This window comes from Salvelinus namaycush, chromosome 18, assembly GCF_016432855.1.
Source record: "Salvelinus namaycush isolate Seneca chromosome 18, SaNama_1.0, whole genome shotgun sequence".
Taxonomy (NCBI): domain Eukaryota; kingdom Metazoa; phylum Chordata; class Actinopteri; order Salmoniformes; family Salmonidae; genus Salvelinus; species Salvelinus namaycush.
In genome coordinates, this window is record NC_052324.1 from 6,695,978 (window position 1) to 6,720,236 (window position 24,259).

General features: G+C 47.8%; 1 protein-coding gene across 1 annotated transcript in view; it reads right to left on the reverse strand.

Annotated features, from left to right (window-relative positions):
• fam172a (family with sequence similarity 172 member A) overlaps nucleotides 1-24,259 on the reverse strand; it is a 193,387-nt gene that overhangs the window by 83,115 nt on the left and 86,013 nt on the right. The window contains exon 8 of the mRNA XM_039013177.1: nucleotides 20,543-20,662. Coding sequence (XP_038869105.1) covers nucleotides 20,543-20,662 — 120 coding nt within the window. The remainder of the gene's footprint in view (nucleotides 1-20,542; nucleotides 20,663-24,259) is intronic.

The window sequence follows — 24,259 nt, forward strand, 5'->3', positions numbered from 1 at the left end:
GACGAACACAAATGCAACCTCTGTTCTCGTTTATTCGCACTTAATTCAAATCTGATGACTAAAACGATCATCTCATGACACAGAAACACAATTGCTTCAATGCAAAGCTTTGATGTCATACAGACAGTTACTAAGATATACCGAAAGACTGCTACATATAGCCTTGTATATAAAACACCAGATCTTCATCACCTATTTTAGTATTGATACTAAGATAAATCTCAAGGGAGTGCAACAAATAGTATAACTTGTTGTTCTACTTTTAAAAGCACTGCTGTTGTTGATTAAAATAAAAGCTGTAAGAAAGAGGAGTGTGTGTGGGGGGGGGGGGGGGGGGGGCATTCTGACCCAAACTATATCCATCTTATCAAAAATGCAATTAAATCAAAGTGCTCTGGCCTGAAGCTAGGACGAGCCACGTCAATTCTGTTCCAAATGCCAGAGAAGATTACAGTAGTAGTTGGGTTTGTGGATTTCACAAACCCTTTTTTGATTAGTGAGTCAATTATTTCTCATTACCGAAGATGCTATTTGGGAAAAGGACCTTGTCACTCAATCACGTAAAGAAGAAGTCCTCTAAAGAACGAGGGATAAACCATTAAACAGGAGGGGGGGGGGGGGGGGGGGGACACACCAGTGACCCTTTCCCACCCAAACTCCACTTCTAGTCAAATTACCTTTTTAACTATTAAGGCTCTGTCAGGTCTTTGTAAGGTTATGGTAATTAGGGGCTTCACTGGTGGAGGACATTTGAAAAGAAAATAGTTTATTTATTAGTTTGTCTCGCAGAGGAAGACAGTCACACAGTGCCAGAAGGTAAGTTTGAATGTGGTGATTATCTTGTCATTTCCAGGATGCGTGTGTGTGTGTGTGTGTGTGTATTTACTCTTTTCAGAACAGTGATGTGAGAGACTGCTTCGTGGCAGTTTGTGCAGTCCTCTTTGTTCCGTGCTGAGTTTGACACATCTGCACAATATACTCAGCCACCCCCATACAGTGCCTGGACCATGTGTCCCAATTAACCCAATCAGGAATATGTTCTGATTTCTCCACCCCCCTAAAAGAACGAAAATCAATAATTCACTGATACCATCTGTCACAAGAACAGCCATTCCCCAAAAATGTACAAGTTAGATATGAATCAAATCCATAAAGTCATTATATATAGTATATGCATACATATCCACCACACAGCCAGATCAGGTGGGGTATTTTTCAATAGATTGCGATAAACTAGCTAAGTGAAAACAAAGGCCTGTACTCTCCGTGCTCTTCGAGAGTGCTCCTCTCTGGGCTCGGCTAGCTGCCCTGACCCAGGTTCCAGGCGGTAACGCTAGCCTCGGGCCTAACGGGCCTCTCTCTTTCTCTGCTAATGACCTGGCCAGCTCTGTGTGCACGGCGAACACCAAACAGACACACCGTGTCACACACAGTGTCACCCAGGGGACAGAGACGGACACCTGGGGATGGAGAGGGGAATGAGAGCCTGTCACTGAGAGTGGCCTCTGAGGGCTGAAGGTGAACCTAGGTGTCTGTGGACTGGCTGTCCCCCTGTCCTCTTCTTTCCTTCCTCTCCTCTCCGCTGTTCCAGCCCCTTTCATTAACCTCAGAGCCGGGGTTCAGCGTCAGACCAGAATGCACCTCTACACCACTTCTAGCTGCCGCACCACAGACCTAACGGCAATTGTATTATTAGTGAATTCTGATCTACGGGAAACACATGAGAGAACCGCCCTTAACCACACACACACACACAGTTATCCAGACCTGCAATGGGGAGAGAGAGAGGTAACAAAGGACAGGCAGTGCCCCCTAGTGTTTTCATCAAAGAGAAATGAGACCAAATCAAGTTACCATCTCCCTGAACATAGAAAAAGAGAGAGGGAAGGAGGGATGGGTGGAGAGCGAGAGAGGAGTGAAGAGGTTTGAGTCACAGGGGATGTGGCATCACATCTGATAGGCTTGGGGGGGGGGGGGGTTAGAGTAAGTGTTGAGGGTGGTGAGGAACAGGTGGGGGGGGGTATTAGAAGATTTTTGACACAGCCAAGATGTTTTTAATGTTCCAGGCAGGCAGGCAGCTTGAGAGAGAGAGAGAAGAGAGAGAAGAGAGAAGAGAGAGAGAGAGAGAGAGAGAGAGAGAGAGAGAGAGAGAGAGAGAGAGAGAGAGAGAGAGAGAGAGAGAGAGAGAGAGAGAGAGAGAATGTGGGCAGGCGAGGCAGAGAGGGAGTAGCAGGCCATGCATGAAAGCCGGTGTCAGCGAGTCCAGAGGAATGGTGGGGTGTGAAGGCGTCTAATAGGAAGAGCTGAATACAGAAGGCACAGAGACACAGGCTGAATAACTAAAGCCAGCGTGGCCTGACCACTGATTCAATCTCACACGCTCGCAAACACGCACGCTCGCAAACACGCTCGCAAACACACACGCACACAAATTAATAACTGCCACAAGCCAGGAGGAATGGACATATACACAGGCCCCACACATACGCAAGACAAGCCAAACACACAGACACGCACCGGCAAAGACACGAGCACACGCGAAAGTACACACATGGTGACATACACGTGCAATTAAAGACACACTTCAAATCATCTCTAGGTGCACACACAGTCTTGAGCCTGCTAGCATATAGTCATAAACCCACACGAACACAGAGGCACGTAGCGACGCTCACGCCATAAAGAGAAGAAGAGAGCAAAAGGTCCGGGTCGGTCTGATTCTCTATCTCTGTGTATCTCACCGCCCCCTCACTTCACACCCCTCTATTACACACACATTGTGGCTTGGTTACGTGTGAGTGTGTGAGTGTGTTTGCGTGTGCGCGTGTTTTCTCTTCTCCCTTCCCCGGGATGGACAGCGCTGTGCGTAGCCTCAGATTCCCACCGTGAAACAAGGCCTGCACCTCGGCGAGTTCCGCATTCAGCTCCGAGCTAGCTATGACATCAAAGGCTGTTCCAAGCCAGGAGGCAAAGACGCAGAGGTTCTCTCCCTCCCTCCCTCTCTCTCTCTCTCTCTCTCTCTCTCTCTCTCTCTTTAATTTCTTTCTTCCCTCTCGGCTGCTTCTCAACCCCATCATATTTCACAGCACATAAAACCTTAAAATGGCACATAAAACAGTTCATCTCTTTTCAGTGTCCGCTTTCCGGACTTAAAAATTAAATATGTTTTACCGCAGGTACATAACTTAAACATACCCCCGCAAAAAAAAAAAACTGTCGTAAAGAATTCAAACACGGCTCTTGATGTATTGGAAGGTGCGGATTCGCATATAATACCACCACAACAGCAGCACAGCACAATTTGAACACACTGTCAGATGGACTTGTGGACAGATTCCTTGTGTGATATTCTGTCTTTAACTTGACAGTATCGTCCCCTGTGAGCGCATGTGAAAAGTGTGCACGTTGCCTCTATCAAAGAAACATACAGGGGGAAAAAGTCACCCTGGAATTTCAAAAGTTCAGGCTCTGCAATAAACGTAGAAAGCACAGAGACATGGAGAGAGAGAAAGCCAGGCGGAGAGGAAGGGAGGGAGGGGAAGAGGGAGGTAGAGAACAGAGAGACATTGGGAGAGGGCTGCAGAGTCAACCCTGAGTCACAGACATTTGTACCGGGATCTGCCTCTCCTCCCCCCGAAATCTCTTTCTCAACCACTTATTTTCTCTGTTCTACTTTTTACTATTTTACTGTTCTACTATTTCAGCCAGCTGTGAGTCGCGGGTAAAATCTATCGTATCGCTCACATTTAGACATCGTCGAGCAATACCTGCAAGACCGGGCCAGGCCAATTTCCTTCCATTTACTTTCCGATGGTGTGTATTTTAATGGCAGTGTAGCTATTCTGGTTCACTGAAATTGGTAGTATTCCCAATAGAAAATGCTAGGGTAAAAGCGAGACGTTAGACAGGCTATTTGTCTGAGCTATCTGTTGTCTCTGTTCATTCTCACCCCTCCATCTTCTCTCTGCAGTCTACCCTTCCACTGTCCTAAGTACCTAAAAGACAACACAGATCGCTAACTACATACTGTTACACTCACAGCCCAGATGGAGGGAAATGAAGACTAGTCGGAGGGAAAAGGGCAGAGAGTAAGAGGGGAGAGCGAGAGAGAGAGAGAGAGAGAGAGAGAGAAAGAGGAGGTCGGGCTCAGGCAGTGTGGTAGAGGGAGAGTTCACCTCTGAGGCGGAGCGAGGGAGAGAGAGAGAGACAAAGCGACGGGCTCAGCTAGGAGAGAAGAACAAAGAAAGATGCAGCATGGGAGTCTAGCCACTGCCGCCGCCGCCACCGCTGCTGCTACACACACACAGACCACGCCACGCCAGCCTGACCACCCTGAGCAGTGCGTGCGTGCGTGCGTGTGTGCGTGTGAAATTAGCAAGGTACACACTCGCCCTCTGACACCTGCAGGTACACATAAAAAGAGAGCCTAGAAAGACTTTGGCTCTGTCCACGCCACCAGCGGTGAGTTCAACCTGAGAAGAGATGGAGAGAAAAGGAGGGAGAGGTGGAGAGACAGAAAAAAGAAAACAAAGACAGGAGAATCCAGGAACGAAAAAAAAGAAAAAGTATTTCTCTCCCCCACCACATTGTTAGCGGGTTGAAATAGAGGGTGAGGAAGGAGGGGGGGTGGAAGTTGTTCGATTTTAGCTGGAAGCTGATAATACTCTGGGACCAGGTACTGTATGTACGGTGGGGCTCAGATGGAGGAAGAGTGCTTGTGTGTGTGTGTGTGTGTGTGTGTGTGTGTGTGTGTGTGTGTGTGTGTGTGTGTGTGTGTGTGTGTGTGTGTGTGTGTGTGTGTGTGTGTGTGTATTTTGTGCATGAAGTATATTTGCTTGAACACACCATTAGATGAGAAGATAAAGGTCGAGGATGAGGAAGACGACGAAGAGGTAACTAGAAGGAGAAGGAGGGAGAGGCAAGGCAGTTAAACCCCACCGTTCCTAGGCCGTCATTGAAAATAAGAATTTGTTCTTAACTGACTTGCCTAGTGAAATAAAGGTCAAATAAAAACAAAAAATAAAAATAGAGGATGGAGGTAACTAGAGTGAAAGAGAAATTGACTCCGCTAACTGTCAGAGGGAGAGGACAATCTATTAAGATATTGCTGGTAAAGTTTTCACTCTCCTCTCTTTCCCCGGCAGGTCTATGATGTTGGATGTGAACTCTGTGTAACACTGTCTCCGGGAAAAAACAAAATGATCAATGCGAGGAGGCACCGGGCTCTCGTGGACAGGCCAATCAATGGTAGAAAGAACCTTGCCCAGGGCCTTATGCAAATAGAAGCACGTCCCGTAACCTCGGGAACGAACATGCGCAGTAGATCAATGGGCCCGGGTAAAACCTTACAGCTATATCATCCACAGCCAGTAAATATGTCATGATGAATCCCTTAAGATTCAAGTGAACTCTTAAACTAGGTTGGTTTCCTTCACCGGCCTGAAAAGAAGGCAGGCAGGAAAAGAAATGAAGAAAAAAAATCCCATCCTTACACAACCGGCTAGGATGGATAGATTTTTCTCTCCTTTTCACTTGGCGAGAAACGGAATAAAAGAAGACACACGAAAAGAAAAAAAACATTGTGAAAGAGGAAAATTATGAATAGTCACTTTAACAATACTTGTTTGAGACGTAATGATTTTCAATTACATTGCCATGGTAACATGTGTGTGTGTGTGTGTGTTTGTGGGGAGGAAGAGCGGTGTGCGTCGCCGAGGCGTCCCGGTGAAACCCTGAACCCTCCGACACAAGACAGCGTGACGGGAAAGAGGAAAATAAATAAAACGAGGAGAAAAAACATACAACTAAAAAAAAAAATGCTCACAATTCTCTTTCGGACATGTGACACCTCTGACAAAATACATTATACACAGTAGACGTAAAAGTAATTCTATTCTACTGCAGACGCGTTTCGGTGAATTTTGATACAGCACTGGCTGACACCTGATGGGTGATTGATTAAAAGAAATGATCTATATGCTACATTTGGTTATCGATATATCTGTTATGTATCTACACTTTATTATTTCGGGGATAATGAATACATTCAACAATAGAAACATACGGTACAACCACAAAAACGCGCGCGCGCACACACACACACACACACACACACACACACACACACACACACACACACACACACACACACACACACACACACACACACACACACACACACACACACACACACACACACACTTCTTCCCTGTAAACAGCTGTGTAAAGGTAGGTAGTAGGCTAACACAAATATAAAACGCAACACGCAACAATTTCAAAGATTTTACTGAGTTACAGTTCATAAATCAGGAAATCAGACAATTAAAATAAATGAATGAGGCCCTAATCTATGGATTTCATATGACTGGGAATACAGATGTGCATCTGTTGGTCACAGATTCACAAACGTATGGGGACACACCATCAGATTAGTGGATTCAGCTATTTCAGCCACACCTGTTAATGACAGTTGTATAAAATTGAGCACCCAGCCATGCAATCTCCATAGACACACATTGGCAGTAGAATGGCCCGTACTGAAGAGCTCGGTGACTTTCAAAGGGGCAACGTCATAGGATGCCACCTTTCCAACAAGTCAGTTCGTCAAATTTCTCCCCTGCTTAAGCTGCCCTGATCAACTGTAAGTGCTGTTATTGTGAAGTGGAAACGTCTAGGATCAACAACGGCTCAGCTGCAAAGTGGTAGGCCACACAAGCTCACAGAACGGGACCGACGAGAGCTGAAGTGCGTAGAGCGTAAAAATTGTCTGTCCTAGGTTGCAACACTCACTACCGAGTTCCAAACTGCCTCTGAAAACAACGTCAGCACAAGAACTGTTCGTCGGGAGCTTCATGAAATGGGTTTCCATGGCCAAGCAGCCACTCAAAAGCTTAAGATCACCAAGCGCAATGCCAAGCATTGGCAGGAGTGGTGTAAAGCTAGCCGCCATTGAATTATGGACCAGTGGAAGCGAGTTCTCTGGAGTGATGAATCACGCTTCACCATCTGGTTAGTTCGACGGACGAATCTGGGTTTGGCGGATGCCAGGAGAACGCTACCTGCCCCAATGCATAGTGCCAACGGTAAAGTTTGGTGGAGTAGGAATAATGGTCTGGGGCTGTTTGTCATGGTTCAGGTTAGGCCCCTTAGTTCCAGTGAAGGGAAATCTTAATGCTACAGCATACAAATGACATTTGAGACAATTCTGTTTCCAACTTTGTGGCAACAGTTTGGGGAAGGTCCTTTCCTGTTTCAACACAACAATACCCCTGTGCACAAAGCGAGGTCCATACAGAAATGGTTTGTCGAGATCGGTGTGGAAGAACTTGACTGGCCGGCACAAAGTCCTGAACCCCATACTACACCTTTGGGATGAATAGGAACGCCGACTCTGAGCCAGGCCTAATCACCCAACATCAGTGCCCAACTTCACTAGTGCTCTTGTGGCTGAATGGAAGCAAGTCCCCGCAGCAATGTTCCAACATCTAGTGAAAAGCCTTCCCAGAAGAGCGGAGGCTGTTATAGCAGCAAAGGGGGGACCAACGTTTTAGATTTTGGAATGAGATGCTCGACGTGTCCACATACTTTGTACTGTACCTTCAAAAAAAATGTAGGGGTGTAGTTCAGAAAACCAGTCACCATTTGCCTCGTGCACCGTGTCACATCTCCTTCACAGAGTTGATCAGGCTGTTGATTGTGGCCTGTGGAATGTCCCACTCCTCTTCAATGTGCAAAGTTGCTGGATATTGGCCGGAACTGGAACACGGTGTCGTACACGTCGATTCAGAGCATCCCAAACATGGTCAATGGGTGACATGTCTGGTGAGTGTGCAGGCCATGGAAGATCTGGGACATTTTCAGCTTCCAGGAATTGTTTACAGATCCATGTGACCTCATATTTCATGCTGAAATATGAGGTGATGGCGACGGATGAATGGGCCTCAGGATCTCGTCACGGTATCTCTGTGCTCTCAAATTGCCATCGATAAAATGCAATTGTGTTCGTTGTCCGTAACTTATGCCTGCCCACCGCCACCATGGGGCATTCGGTTTACAACGTTGACATCAGCAAACCGCTCACCCAAACGACGCCATACACGTGGTCTGAGGTTGTGAGACGGCTGGACGTACCGCATTGTGTTGTGTGACAAAACTGCACATTTACAGTGGCCTTTGGTCCCAAGCACAAGGTGCACCTGTGTAACAAGCATGCTGTTTAATCCGCTTCTTGACATGCCACACCTGTCAGGTGGATGGATTATCTTGGCAAAGGAGAAATGCTCAGTAACAGGGATGTAAAATGTATGCACACAATTTGAGAGAAAAAAGTTTTTTTACCCGTATGAAACATTTCTGGGATTTTTTTATTTCAGCTCGTGAAACACGGGACCAACACTTTACATGTTGCGTTTATATTTGTTGTTCAATGTAGAATGTAAGGGACATGAACTATAGAAATAAGAGAGAGCGAGATAAAGACAATACCCTATAGGGTTGAGGACACGACGCGGTGGAGAACAGACCCAGCTGAGGTTAGAGAGGAGATATGTGGCTGATCCACCTGGTCTGCTCTTCTCAGGAGAGGGTCGGTCCGTCTAGACAGTCCTTATGTACAACCCTTTTCAGCAGCAAAGAGATATCAGCTCGTACGCACACACATCTTAACAATCTGCATGAGCTTGATTGTGAAGCACCACCCCAGAAACAAAAATGCTAAAGACAACCAACTTAACAATCGCATGCGAACCGAGCTGCGCTTAGGCGGGCGGCGCAGAGAGATACACTTCACAAACCCGTCCGAAAACGTAATCTAATAACCAAAAAATTATTGCGGGAATAAACAAAACAGCAAAAAAGTGAAAATAACGGCAGACTATCGATGGGAAATTTTCACAAAGGCTATTGTGCGCATCTCTTTCAGGCGGATAAGCAGCCGTCATTTCAGAGACCGCCGATCTTGCCACGTCTCGTCACAACGCAGGGGCAGTAGTGCTTTGAAATGGACGGCCAATGAAGGCCATTCATACATAATCACGCTGGGTTGTCTGATAGAAGGTTTCAGTGGGGGCTGTGTGGAAGAGAGGCCTTGGTCTATCAATCTAGCAAACCTCTCCGGGTATTGAGGCTTCTTTCAGAAACAAACAAATCAATTCAACTAAAATCAGGTTTGTCGCCAGGACATTTAAACAGTCCAATTTAGCCTAAGAGGGGAGGGAGCCTCTCTGAGACTATTCATCAAGAGATAGAAATTAGATGTCTGTATTTCAGCTCTATAATACAGCATAGACACAAAGCGTGTATAAGGAATTATAGAATAATAATATAGTTGACACAGACATACACAAACATGCACAGATGAGCACACACACACTGTATGCGCGCATGCAAACACACACTAACACACACGCGCACAGGGCAGCGTGTCTTCAGCTGAGGGGCTGTTGTCTTGCTGTGCTGGCAGGCACTTTCACCATGGTGGTCCTTTTGTTTCAGATCAAACAAAAACGGGGCGCTTTGCATACAGCTCCCCGCTAATTTCGGATAGTTGTCCCCCTCCATTTATCCTTGCCTCTTACTCTCTCCTCCCTAACGGGGCACTGATAGCACACCTCAACACGCACGCCTGACTCAACACCGCCGCTCTGCTCTGGACGATACAGACCGGCTTCTCCAGGCTAGCGCTACGGCTGACACGCAGACAGAGAGAGAGAGAGAGAGAGAGAGAGAGAGAGGGGGAAGCAATGAGGGAGAGAAATAGAGAGAGAGAGAGAGATAGATAGATAGAGGGGGAAGCAATGAGAGGGGGAAGCAATGAGAGAGACAGAGAGAGACAGAGAGAGACAGAGAGACACAGAGAGACAGAGAGAGACAGAGAGAGACAGAGAGAGACAGAGAGAGACAGAGAGACTCCCACTGCACCCCGCCAGCTACGTAAAACCTTGACATGAAAAAGAAGAAGCCTACTACACTGAACTAGTCAGACTTTCAGAGGAAAGGGTGTGAATACACTACCGAACGGGGACGTGGGGGGTTTTACGTCTGGATGTCTTGGCATTGGGATGGTTTTCTTTACGAGTTGATTTGACCGTGGTGAATACAGGACACTGAGAAACAACAGAATCTGGCTCTTGGTGTTGGAGATCGGGGCGAGAGCTAGAAATAAGCTGGAGAAAAAGTATGATTTGCTAAAGGTTAAAGGTTGTGTTTGGGTTTTGAGGAAAGCAGTAGGGTTTGACAGTGATAGGAGGGATAGGAGGCTGGGAGAGAGAGAGAGAGGGATTTTTACATTTACATTTTTGTCATTTAGCAGACAGTCTTATCCAGAGTGACTTACAGTAGTGAGTGCATGCATGCCTTCATACTGTGTAGGCTATAGGAACATATTAGTGACTTCTCCAGTGGCGCGCCACAGGAGACCTGGCCGGTTGGCATGTTACCGCCACTACTCCATGTGTTCAGACTGAGGCCGGGGGGGCAGAGAGGAGCTGAGCAGAACTGGCCTCAGGGTCACTATGGGCCAGCAGTACAGCGGCTGGAGAGAGGCAGGAGGAAGAGAAAGAGAAGGAGGACAGGCTGAGGCAGAAGCCACTGAAGCCCCAGAGAACTTGACACCAGAGCAGAAAGAATGAGAGTTCTCTGATAAGCTCCAGGGACAGACCCAAATCCAGACCTGATACGCACATTAACATCAATGCAAGAGAACGTTCCCTTGGTGTTTGTCAAGTCCGGCATCCGGCCAAAGTCACGCTTGTCTCTCCACCAAGCGGTGATGGGACATGGTCTGGATATAGCTCTCCCACCGCAGCCACCATCATCATCTAACTCCTAGCATCTCATCCACCCACAGAGTCCATAGGGAACGGCCAAAGTCGGTCCTCCAACTTTTTCTCCAATACCCGTCCTCCCCAGCTCTTATCAAACAACACGACATCTGCTCACATCTGAGACTACCTACGTACGGAGACAGAGCGGGAAGAGAGAGCATAAAAGAAAAATATCCATATTCCCCGCTGAGAAAAATACACACAGAACCTATTTACTGTAAATACAGCACACCACATACACAGGCACAAACACGTGTTTGTGCGTGCGTGTGTGAATAGACCTACACATTCTGTATGTTCTGTTGTGAGGTGGAGATGGAAATGGTGGGACAGTTGGTTGGCACCCACACATTTGCGTATTGGGAGACAGATGCATTCTTACATAAGCCCTTATATAACACGGCTCCATCTTGTCCAATAACCATGCTCCTTTTCACTGCGGGAGCGGGAAGGTTACAGCGGGTTAGACACCCCTCCACCCCCCCTGCGCGCCGCACCTCCCCCTCCGCACCCCTGGCAACGGAGGAAGATGAAAAGGGGAGCGCAGGCAGGCAGGCAACTAGGAAGGGTAGGGAGGCAGGAAGGCAAGCAGGCAGGCAGGGAGACAGACAAGCAGGCAGGCAGGCAGGGAGACAGACAAGCATGCAGGCAGGAAGGCAAGCAGGCAGGCAGACAGACAAGCAGGCAGGCAGGGAGACAGGCAGACAGATAGTCTGACAGACAGAAAGACACAGACAGGCACGCTGGCAGGGCACACTATGGCTGTTATGTGTGTGTGTGTGTGTGTGTGTGTGTGTGTGTGTGTGTGTGTGTGTGTGTGTGTGTGTGTGTGTGTGTGTGCGTGTGTGTGAGTGGGTGCATGCACAAAGGATAGCTGGTCCCTGACATCCTATCGGTGCCATTTGAATGGGCTTGGCTGGTACTGGTAGGAAATGGAAGTCAGGGGTATACATATCATCTCGGCACTCTACACTGAGACCTACAGGTAACTGCCAAAATAATGGAAACACTTGAGTAAACGACGGATATAAAGTATATTGAAAGCAGATTCTTCCACACAGGTGTGGTTCCTGAGTTAATTAAGCAACTAAAATCCCATCAGGCTTAGGGTCAGACATAAAATTCTGGGCAGGCCTTGATTTTGGCTACCATGGCTATGCCCCCATAGGATGAAAATGCCCCCATCCACAGGGCATGAGTGGTCCCAGTGGTTTGAGATGCATGAAAACGATGCAAACCATATACCATGGTCGTCTCAGACACCAGATCTCAACCCAATTGAACACTTACGGGAGATTCTGGAGCGGTGCCTGAGACAGCGTTTTCCACCACCCAAAAAAATACCAAATGATGGAATATCTCATGGAAGAATGCTGTCGCTTCCCTTCTACAGAGTCCGGGGAACTTTTAGAATCTATGCCAAGGTGCATTGAAGCTGTCCTGGCTCTTGGTGCCCCGACGCCCTATTAAGACACTTTATGCTGGCGTTTCCTTTATTTTGGTGTTACCTGTAAATGACCAGTCAGACAAACACGTGATCTAGTTGCTTTGATTATCAGAACGCTTTCACAGAGAGGACGAGAAAAATATTTGGCTTCAATGAACAAGTGTTGGATCTCGTCCAACTACGTCGACAATTTTAATTGGCTAACTCTTTTATCACGTGCAAGTTAATCAACTATTTTAATTGCCTGATGTGAATTTTGAGATGGAGAAAACAGTTTAACTGAAACTTTTTCTAATGTTCGCAAGTATAGCCCGTTTGTTTACAATTACATTGGAATAAAAATAATTATATTTTGGGTTCTGACGGGGTACAACAGTTGAACTAAGCTCATGAGGCATTTATAAGTTATATTCTTCAAGAATCAATGTGTCATCAATTTAAAATCCAAAAATGTATTTACCAATCACAGATTGAAGCTTTAAAGCCAAGTACAAGTCCTACAGACAGAGAGAGAGCGAGAGAGACGGAGAGAGGACAGGAGAGGGAAAAAAAGAGCGAGGGAGAGTTGTGAGAAAGAAGGACCGGGAGAAGGAAAGAAAACGGATAGAGAGATTGGGTTGGGTTTGATAGAGCAAAAGAGATGCAGAGAGGATAGAGAGAGCGAAAGAGAGGAGGGACGGCGGGAGGGAGAAGGCTACTATTCACTCCAACATAGGGATTAACATGGGTAACCAGGATCCTGGGACTGTCCCAGGATCACTCTTCACAAGACCCGGGAAATTACTTTTCCCCCAATGTCGCCACTAATGCAAATACACAAAATACACAACATGAGCAGTATCAGATTAGCAAAAAACAAAAAAGAGCACATTATCCAAACAGGTTGTCGCATGGAAGCCTTTAATCTCGCATATTTACTTCACACAAAGTCAGCATGAATTCAAAGCACACGCATAATTGACACTGCCGGACCGCGACCCGAATGAAACAAAAATACAACTGTTTGGCCATAATGACCATCGTTATGTTTAGAGGAAAAAGGGAGAGGCTTGCACGCCGAAGAACACCATCCCAACCATGAAGCACGGGGGTGGCAGCATCATGTTGTGGGGGTGCTTTGCTGCAGGAGGGACTGGTGCACTTCACAAAATAGATGGCATCATGAGGCAGGAAAATGATGTGGATATATTGAAGCAACATCTCAAGACATCAGTCAGGAAGTTAAAGCTTGGTCGCAAATGACCCCAAGCATAATTCCAAAGTTGTGGCAAAATGGCTTAAGGACAACAAAGGAAGGCTACCCGAAATGTTTGACCCAAGTTAAACAATTTAAAGGCAATGCTACCAAATACTAATTGAGTGTATGTAAACTTCTGACCCACTGGGAATGTGATGAAAGAAATAAAATATTAAATAAATCATTCTCTCTACTAATATTCTGACATTTCACATTCTTAAAATAAAGTGGTGATCCTAACTGACCTAAAACAGGGAATTTTTACAAGGATTAAATGTCAGGAATTGTGAAAAACTGAGTTTAAATGTATTTGGCTAAAGTGTATGTAAACTTGCACCGGAACCCCCCTGTATATATTGTTATTTTTTACTGCTGCTCTTTAAATACTTGTTACTTTTATCTCTTATTCTTATCCATATTTTTTTTAACTGCACTTTCTGTTAAGGGCTGTTAAGTAAGCATTTCACTGTAAGGTCTACCTACACCTGTTGTACTCGGCGCATGTGACTAATACAATTTGATTTGATAACAGTGCAGAGAGGCATGGGGGGAAAATTCTATCTTCTCCTGTCCTAGAGTCTATGCTATTGTCCTATCCAGTCCCAATCCCACTGAAACCCCAAATCCTGACTCGCATGAAAATGGCTAACTTTATTCTCTAATCCATAGGTTGCATTATCTAAGCACGCCTCGCCTATGCATGTCATAATATGGCCATAACATTTCCCCCCACTTCTCCGTGCTGTCTCGTATTGCTGCCCATATGTGCGCTTTGGTAGAGAATGTATGCTCAACAAAAGGTATGAGAGTAGAAATGTAAATTCTTAAAACAGAGATGGTACCTGTGAAGATACCTTGATATGTAAACTATTTGCACTCTTCAACACCCCATTATTCATGAACTGATCTGCTATCTGTATAATCATCAACTAAATTTAGCTGAATAGGAAATATCTGGTCATTTGTTGAAGGAGGTTATCTAGCGAGATTAACAAAGACGACAGTGTCACAACGTTTTCTATATGTCCTGAGCACGCTCTCTGTCGAGACTGCTGAAATGCGCCAAATTAATTGAGGAACATCACAACGCTTGGAATTCATGAACGGCACTTTGGGCAATTCACAACAATGCCACTGGCGATCAAAGATAGTTACTAAATCTCAGTTTCACTTGCTCTGACATCTTTACATAGTGCCGCAGACAAGGTGGGGCTGCGACAATCTTATTTGGGGAGAACCCTGGCTATATTGACAATATCTTGGTTTTAAATGCTTTAACTGGCCACATATTTCTGTATTTCCCGGGACTCTCAGGATAAATATGAATTATTCCCGGTATTAAAACTTGGTAGATTCCGACATAAAGCCATCCTCCTCCCTGCAGCAATCTTCTCCCATTCAAAGGCATTTAGCTACTCTTTGATGTAACTATAATTAGTCTATACACACTATGAAGTGTTCTAAAATAAATCAAATTGCAATGAAACAGTTGAGCGCTCCAAACTGGGGGGCTACATGGTAGCGAGCAGGGGAGGGCAGAGCAGGAGAAATTAATCGCAGATCGTTTGATGTGCTTGATCAGAAACGTGTTTATTAACTGCAAAAGGGAGCTATAATTAACCCAGAGACAGCTTGTTTTCTCTGGGTCTGCTTGTGTGTCAAATGGTTCATCCCGCAAGGCTCACATCCCACCCCCACCAACCCATGTCTCTCCCCCTTCCCCCCACGGCCACTTTCTCCTCAATTAGGTGGTTGAATGTGTGTGTGTGTGATGTGAGTGCTTGTGTGTATATATCCCTGTTTCCGTGTGTGGGGTGTGCATGTCTCCGCACATTGAAGTGTTTACGTGAATGTTTGAATTACAGTTGTGGGTTAGTTAATTGACAGGATATTGTGGAGAAAGGTCAAGCACCACAGGCTTATGAACGCAATAATGTCCCTACAGTGGCAATGAAGGAACAAAAACCTGATCATTGCTCCCTATGAAGCTAGATCCCAGTAGGGAGGAGCAGGGCCTATGGCTGTACTCCCCGGCCCATACATTAACATTTTACCAGACGTTCTTATCCATGGCAACGTACAGGAGCAATTAAGGGATAAGTGCCTTGCTCAAGGTCACATCAACAGATGCTCTAGGATTCAAACCAGCAATCTTTTATTTACTGGCCCAACGCTCTTAACCGCTACCTGCTTACCTATGTCAGTGCAGTGGAGTGGGGCTGTCAGGGGATAGCTTGGGGAGGGAGGGCTGTCTGGCCTGGGGGTCTTGGTGGGGTGGCTGACCCTTTGCTCCAAGGCTAGCTGGCCTCAATGCCCCATAGGGGTCAGGAGTCATGGCTAGTCCAGAGAGGGTGAGGGTTGGGGTGCGGGAAGGAGGAGTGAGGGAGCTATGACCCCATTGTCACAGGACACAGGCACAAGGTAGAGACCCAGGTGATAGGGAAAATCACACATATTTAAACACACGAGAGAGAGAGAGACCACACCATCCTTGGCACACACAGAGCCGGGGGAGGATAGCTGTCACGGACAAAACACCACATGAATATTTAGCAGGCAAATTAAAATTACAAAATACAAAACAAAAAAAAGAGTAGGTTTACAGGAGAAACAATATATATTCCTGGAATTACCAGTGGGACAAGTACCCACACCGCCCACCCCCCCCACTACCCTTCTCCTCACCTACCCTTCACTCCCCTCCCCCTCTTCAAAAGCAGAGGAAAGAGATGCTTTAAATAACGTGGGTTCATGGAGAGTCTAACAGTAAATCCAACAGATCAAAGAGCTATGATCACCACCAGGCTCCTGCACCAGCTGTCAGAGAGAGAGAGAGAGCTGTGTGAGCCTAGCGCACTTACCACCTAGCCTAGCCTAGCTATATGAGCACTGCAGAGAGAGACAGAAGAGAGAGACAGAAGGAGAGAGAGCCCTGTGAGCCTAGCCTAGCTATCTGAGCACTGCTGAGAGGGACAGAAGGAGAGAGAGCCCTGTGAGCCTAGCACCTAGCCTAGCTATCTGAGCACTGCAGAGGGACAGAAGGAGAGAGAGCCCTGTGAGTCTAGCACCTAGCCTAGCCTAGCTATCTGAGCACTGCAGAGAGGGACAGAAGGAGAGAGAGCCCTGTGAGTCTAGCGCCTAGCCTAGCTATCTGAGCACTGCAGAGATACAGAAGGAGAGAGAGCCCTGTGAGTCTAGCACCTAGCCTAGCTATCTGAGCACTGCAGAGAGGGACAGCAGGAGAGAGAGCCCTGTGAGTCTAACACCTAGCCTAGCCTAGCTATCTGAGCACTGCAGAGGGACAGAAGAAGAGAGAGCCCTGTGAGCCTAGCACCTAGCCTAGCTATCTGAGCACTGCAGAGGTACAGAGAGAGAGCCCTGTGAGCCTAGCACCTAGCCTAGCTATCTGAGCACTGCAGAGATACAGAAGGAGAGAGAGCCCTGTGAGTCTAGCACCTAGCCTAGCTATCTGAGCACTGCAGAGAGGGACAGCAGGAGAGAGAGCCCTGTGAGTCTAACACCTAGCCTAGCCTAGCTATCTGAGCACTGCAGAGGGACAGAAGAAGAGAGAGCCCTGTGAGCCTAGCACCTAGCCTAGCTATCTGAGCACTGCAGAGGTACAGAGAGAGAGCCCTGTGAGCCTAGCACCTAGCCTAGCTATCTGAGCACTGCAGAGAGAGACAGCAGGAGAGAGAGCCCTGTGAGTCTAGCACCTAGCCTAGCTATCTGAGCACTGCAGAGAGAGACAGCAGGAGAGAGAGCCCTGTGAGTCTAGCACCTAACCTAGCTATCTGAGCACTGCAGAGGGACAGCAGAAGAGAGAGCCCTGTGAGTCTAGCACCTAGCCTAGCTATCTGAGCACTGCAGAGAGACAGCAGGAGAGAGAGCCCTGTGAGTCTAGCACCTAGCCTAGCTATCTGAGCACTGCAGAGAGAGACAGCAGGAGAGAGAGCCCTGTGAGCCTAACACCTAGCCTAGGCTAGCTATCTGAGCACTGCAGAGGGACAGAAGGAGAGAGAGCCCTGTGAGCCTAACACCTAGCCTAGCTATCTGAGCACTGCAGAGGGACAGAAGGAGAGAGAGCCCTGTGAGTCTAACACCTAGCCTAGCTATCTGAGCACTGCCGAGAGAGACAGCAGGAGAGAGAGCCCTGTGAGCCTAACACCTAGCCTAGCTATCTGAGCACTGCAGAGGGACAGAAGGAGAGAGAGCCCTGTGAGCCTAACACCTAGCCTAGCCTAGCTATCTGAGCACTGCAGAGAGACAGAAGGAGAGAGAGCCCTGTGAGTCTAGCACCGAGCCTAGCTATCTGAGCACTGCAGAGGGACAGAAGGAGAGAGAGAGCCCTGTGAGTCTAGCACCTAGCCTAGCTATCTGAGCACTGCAGAGGGACAGAAGGAGAGAGAACAATGTGAGCCTAACACCTAGCCTAGCTATCTGAGCACTGCAGAGGGACAGAAGGAGAGAGAGCCCTGTGAGTCTAGCACCTAGCCTAGCCTAGCTATCTGAGCACTGCAGAGAGACAGAAGGAGAGAGAGCCCTGTGAGCCTAACACCTAGCCTAGCCTAGCTATCTGAGCACTGCAGAGAGACAGAAGGAGAGAGAGCCCTGTGAGTCTAGCACCTAGCCTAGCTATCTGAGCACTGCAGAGAGACAGCAGGAGAGAGAGCCCTGTGAGTCTAGCACCTAGCCTAGCCTAGCTATCTGAGCACTGCAGAGGGACAGAAGGAGAGAGAGCCCTGTGAGTCTAGCACCTAGCCTAGCCTAGCTATCTGAGCACTGCAGAGGGACAGAAGGAGAGAGAGCCCTGTGAGTCTAACACCTAGCCTAGCTATCTGAGCACTGCCGAGAGAGACAGCAGGAGAGAGAGCCCTGTGAGCCTAACACCTAGCCTAGCTATCTGAGCACTGCAGAGAGAGACAGAAGGAGAGCCCTGTGAGCCTAGCACCTAGCCTAGCCTAGCTATCTGATCACTGCAGAGGGACAGAAGGAGAGAGCCCTGTGAGCCTAACACCTAGCCTAGCCTAGCTATCTGAGCACTGCAGAGGGACAGAAGGAGAGAGAGCCCTGTGAGCCTAACACCTAGCCTAGCCTAGCTATCTGAGCACTGCAGAGAGACAGAAGGAGAGAGAGCCCTGTGAGCCTAACACCTAGCCTAGCTATCTGAGCACTGCAGAGGGACAGAAGGAGAGAGAGCCCTGTGAGTCTAGCACCTAGCCTAGCTATCTGAGCACTGCAGAGGGACAGAAGGAGAGAGAACCCTGTGAGCCTAACACCTAGCCTAGCTATCTGAGCACTGCAGAGGGACAGAAGGAGAGAGAGCCCTGTGAGTCTAGCACCTAGCCTAGCCTAGCTATCTGAGCACTGCAGAGAGACAGAAGGAGAGAGAGCCCTGTGAGCCTAACACCTAGCATAGCCTAGCTATCTGAGCACTGCAGAGAGACAGAAGGAGAGAGAGAGCTGTGAGTCTAGCACCTAGCCTAGCCTAGCTATCTGAGCACTGCAGAGGGACAGAAGGAGAGAGAGCCCTGTGAGCCTAACACCTAGCCTAGCCTAGCTATCTGAGCACTGCAGAGAGACAGAAGGAGAGAGAGCCCTGTGAGTCTAGCACCTAGCCTAGCTATCTGAGCACTGCAGAGGGACAGAAGGAGAGAGAGCCCTGTGAGCCTAACACCTAGCTATCTGAGCACTGCAGAGAGACAGAAAGAGAGAGAGCCCTGTGAGCCTAACACCTAGCCTAGCTATCTGAGCACTGCAGAGACAGGAGAGAGAGCCCTGTGAGTCTAGCACCTAGCCTACCTATATGAGCACTGCAGAGATACAGAAGGAGAGAGAGCCCTGTGAGTCTAGCACCTAGCCTAGCCTACCTATCTGAGCACTGCAGAGCGACAGAAGAGAGAGAGCCCTGTGAGCCTAGCAACTAGCCTAGCCTCGCCTAGCTATCTGAGCACTGCAGAGAGACAGCAGGAGAGAGAGCCCTGTGAGCCTAGCACCTAGCCTAGCTATCTGAGCACTGCAGAGAGACAGAAGGAGAGAGAGCCCTGTGAGCCTAGCACCTAGCCTAGCTATCTGAGCACTGCAGAGATACAGAAGGAGAGAGCCCTGTGAGTCTAGCACCTAGCCTAGCCTACCTATCTGAGCACTGCAGAGCGACAGAAGAGAGAGAGCCCTGTGAGCCTAGCAACTAGCCTAGCCTAGCTATCTGAGCACTGCAGAGAGACAGCAGGAGAGAGAGCCCTGTGAGCCTAGCACCTAGCCTAGCTATCTGAGCACTGCAGAGAGACAGAAGGAGAGAGAGCCCTGTGAGTCTAGCACCTAGCCTAGCTATCTGAGCACTGCAGAGAGACAGAAGGAGAGAGAGCCCTGTGAGCCTAACACCTAGCCTAGCCTAGCTATCTGAGCACTGCAGAGGGACAGAAGGAGAGAGAGCCCTGTGAGCCTAGCCTAGCTATCTGAGCACTGCAGAGAGACAGAAGGAGAGAGAGCCCTGTGAGTCTAGCACCTAGCCAAGCTATCTGAGCACTGCAGAGATACAGAAGGAGAGAGAGCCCTGTGAGCCTAACACCTAGCAGAGCCCGCCGTTCAGGCTGTCAATAATAAACACTGAGAGACCCAACACTGAGAGGTATATATAAGCGCAACACAATAAAAATATAGGCTCGACTTAATCATAGACTCTCAACACTAGAAAGACACACAGACGCAACAGAGACCCCCCACCTTCCCCTTCTCTCTCCTCTCCCACGACTTGCAGTTTTGCATGCTCCGCAGCGTGGTTTAATAGAACTCTTGTTTCTTTTTCTAGTTCTCCCTCTCGTTCTCTCGCTACGTCTTGTTGTGCGGAGGAGAGGAAGTGGATTGCGCCCTAGGACAGGGATGAACTGGCTCCTTTATAGAAGCAGCACTTTCTCAAAGAAACTAAACGTTATTTATTTTTAATCATCCCACCGCATTTCACACGCTACCACACTGGCTGACTGTCCCAGAGGTAGTATGCCGGGGGAGGGGGGCAGAGGAAAGAAAGCAACCACTCACCAGCTCCACCAACGACAGGCCTCCGTAGCTGTGCGCCACGACAAAGACGTTCCTGGCGGCGGCTTTGGACACAAAGTGGTCCCACACGTAGAGCACGTGTTCCTCGGGGGAGCCGTTTTCCTGGAACACAAGGACGGAACTTCACGTCACACCCCCAAAAACAAAAGACACACAAATAAAAAACACACCGGAGAGAGTTATAACGGCGTCAGCGAGAGATTGAAGAAGGGTTGAGAAAGACAGTGTCAGTGCGTCATGGACAGTGAAAAGAAGTGGGAGAAATATCCGAGTTAAAAAGTGAACCAACTTTTGAGAGACGTAAATGGAGAAAAAAGGGGAGAGTGAAACTCGGGGAGAGAAAGTTGTCACAGTTAGCATGTAGGCCTCCAGTAAAAAAAAAAATGAAAAAGCGCCGCTGATGGCAGAGGGTGTGTTTTATAAACACGGACTGCTCGCTGGATCAATAAGTCTTGCATATTGCAAATGCCCTAAATGTAAAACTCGATAGGTCGCGTGACGTAACGTTTAAATCTTAATTTGTGCCTGGATCGATGGCGCATCTATACGGCAGTAAAGGCGTAATGGGCAAACACAGGGGAAGGTCAGGGGAAGGAACAACAGAGAGGACGCGCACACACCTACACCCACACACAGTACACACCATGGATTCGTCTGACCATAAAGTACACCCACGCAGGTTGTATTTTAATGGAACATTACTAAGTGCAATTGTTTGTGCCATTCTCCATCCACCCTCAGCAGGCTAGATAATCGATTCCCAAATAAATACCCTTTCTGTCAATTGGTGAAGCCACTCCAAAGCCATTTCAAAGCAAAAACAGTCTGGTTAAGCTGCCTGCATGGTATTTACTCACAGGGGTAAAAAAGTAACAAAGCTTCATGCCCACTTAGACTAAATGTCTGGGGAGATTGTTGGATGCTATGCTGTGACTGAGGGATCTAGTGGTTTATCCGAGGCAATGGCTGGTTCATAGATGTCAGGGAAAGATGCGGTGTTATTTCACTGATGACACAGCTTACACCCACTCACACCCAAGCTTTGAATATTAAAAACAGACAAAAAGTACACTTTTCAATCTAGTTGTTGTTAGGCTGTTGTTATTTTGCTGGGGCGACTGTGTGCGCACGTAAGTGTGTGTGTGTGTGGAGGTACAGTAAATGAACCCATCGGCTTGTTTATGTTTGCTGGCGTAATGAGATGGGGAGGGAGGGCGGCTGGGTTCAGAGACAGACTCTACGGAGGGTGATGCAACAGCGGGTAATGCTGCGCCCTGCCCCGCCCTGATCAACTGCGGGTGGAGGGGGGGGGGGGGGCAAAGTTGGCTGCCTGAAGGCCTGTGACATCAAAGTCCTTTGAAGCCCTCCTCTCCTTCTCTGTGTCCCCCTTCATCTACAGGGCTCTGTTTCATAATCAGTTCCACCAACCCTCCCTCCCTCCAACTACACCACCTGTTCTCCCTCTCTTCACCTGACCCTCCCTACTGGGGCTTGTTGGCTGGTCGCGTGGACTTACACACACACATACCTTCTGAACACCCCTCGTGTCTAAATCATGTGTTATTGGCCTTAATATTCAGTGTCAATAACAGAGTCGAAGGAAGGAGCAAAATAGATAGACAAAAGCACCAGGGTCTTTACATGGCTAGGCGCTGTGCTGTGTATGAAGGAGTGCTCTGTGAGGTCCAGCTTCCGCCTGCTCCACATTCCATTTGGTTCGTTTTGAGCTCTAGCAGCGGCGCGGCAGCGCTGTGACCGCGGCGGCGTGGTCGCCATGGCAACCAGGTAGCGTCTCCCCTTATCGCCCGAGCGCAGAGCCCCGACACCTGGCCCCATCGCGCCACACGGCTCCACACGCCCACCCACCTCCCCTGATTGACTATCTGGCCCGATAGCACGTTGCATTATCTAAACACTCATTTGCATATTGATGTAATTATTTTCCGGGGTTAATTAGCTCCTGCGAAGCGGGCCGCCCTCAGAGACTAGCTTCCTGTCACACGCCTGCCCGTTTAGTTTATATTTTTTATTTCACTTATTTTCCATTTCCCCCCAGGTCGTCCGATGTGTGTGTGCCAGGTCGTACAGATTCCCCACTGACCACCTGTTGCCAGCATCTTCAAGTGATGACTGTCACTGGCGTTTTGGAGTGTGCGTGCGTGCGTGCGCGCGCGTGTGGATTGATTGTGGCACTGTTGACGGTAGCCAACAGTACATAGAGTCCCTCTAGAATGTACAATATGAGGACCCTCTCAGGCTTCCAGTGAGTTGTCCAACTTACCATACCAATTAAACACTCCAGGACTGAAGAACTATAAACACACTATGGATATGGGGCGGCAGGTAGCCTAGTGGTTAGAGCGTTGGGCCAGTGACCGAAAGGTTGCTAGATCGACTCCCCGAGGTAAAAAAAATATGTAATTCTGCACCTGAACAAGGTAGTTAACCCACTGTTCCTAGGCCGTCATTCTAAATAATAATTTGTTCTTAACTGACTTGCCTAGTTAAATAAAAGGTAAAAAATAAATAATAATTGAAATGGCCTATGTGGATGCATGTATGCATCTATCTGTACATTCCTGTTGCTCATCTTTGATTTGAATTAACTCATTGCCCTGTGATGATCATGTCTCGTTTTGCACCACAAACCAAAGTCTTTCAAAACACAAGATCTGTTCAGGTAGAGTGGACCTATATCTCAATTTCCCTCGCATGGCTCTGGAGTGGTAAAAAAAAGGGAAGTAGAAAGGGGTAAAAGGAGTGATGGAGTGGATAGCGGAAGAGAGGAGGAGAGGCAGAGCGATGTGTTGAGTGATTGTCTCAGCGCTAGCTAGCTGGGCAGGTTGACAGCTCCTCTCTCTCTCTGCTCTGTGCTGGTGTCAGTAATCAGCGAGCAACACTGGGCTGATACACTAGTCTTGAAAACCCAGACACACAGTTTGCCTTGTGTTTAGTGTCACTCAAACTTAGTCCTACCCTAACCAGTCTGGAAACAGACAGCTCGCACGGTATCCAGCTAATTAATACAAACGCACACGCCGCCGAGAGCTCCACACACTGTATGACAGTGAAAGGTTTGTGAGATAACACTCAGGGAGGTAGCACGCAGTGAGGGGCTGTAAGCAGGTGATTATGGATAATAGATAAGTGCCTTCAGAAAGTACTCACACCCCTTGATTGTTCCCCACATTTTGTTGTGTTACAGCCTGAATCGTAAATGTATTAAATTCAGATTTTGTGTCACGGATCTACGCACAATACCCCATAATGTCAAAGTGGAATTATGTTTTTAGAAATATTGACAAGTTATTAAAAAAAATGAAAAGCTGAAATGTCCTGGGCTAATACGCATTCAACCTTTTTGTTATGGCAAACCTAAATAAGTTCAAGCCTAAATAAGTTCAGCTGCCCATGCTTTGAGCATGCCCGGCTAAGCATGCTCAGCTGTGAAGTGTTCTGGTAGGTTTGTAACAAAAGAGTGCTTTTTTAAACTTCTAAACTAGATGCTTAATATCAATAGTAGCCACACCATTTAGTTTAGTTTGTAAAACAAACATGCCTCTAACTCAAAGCAACACTGGATACCACACATGCCTGTCCACGATATGGGCGTTTGTACTTAAGTTGGAATCCAGAGATAAATTGAGGGAAAAGGGCTCAGCGCAACCAGCGAAGTGACCTATATGGTCACTTGACAGC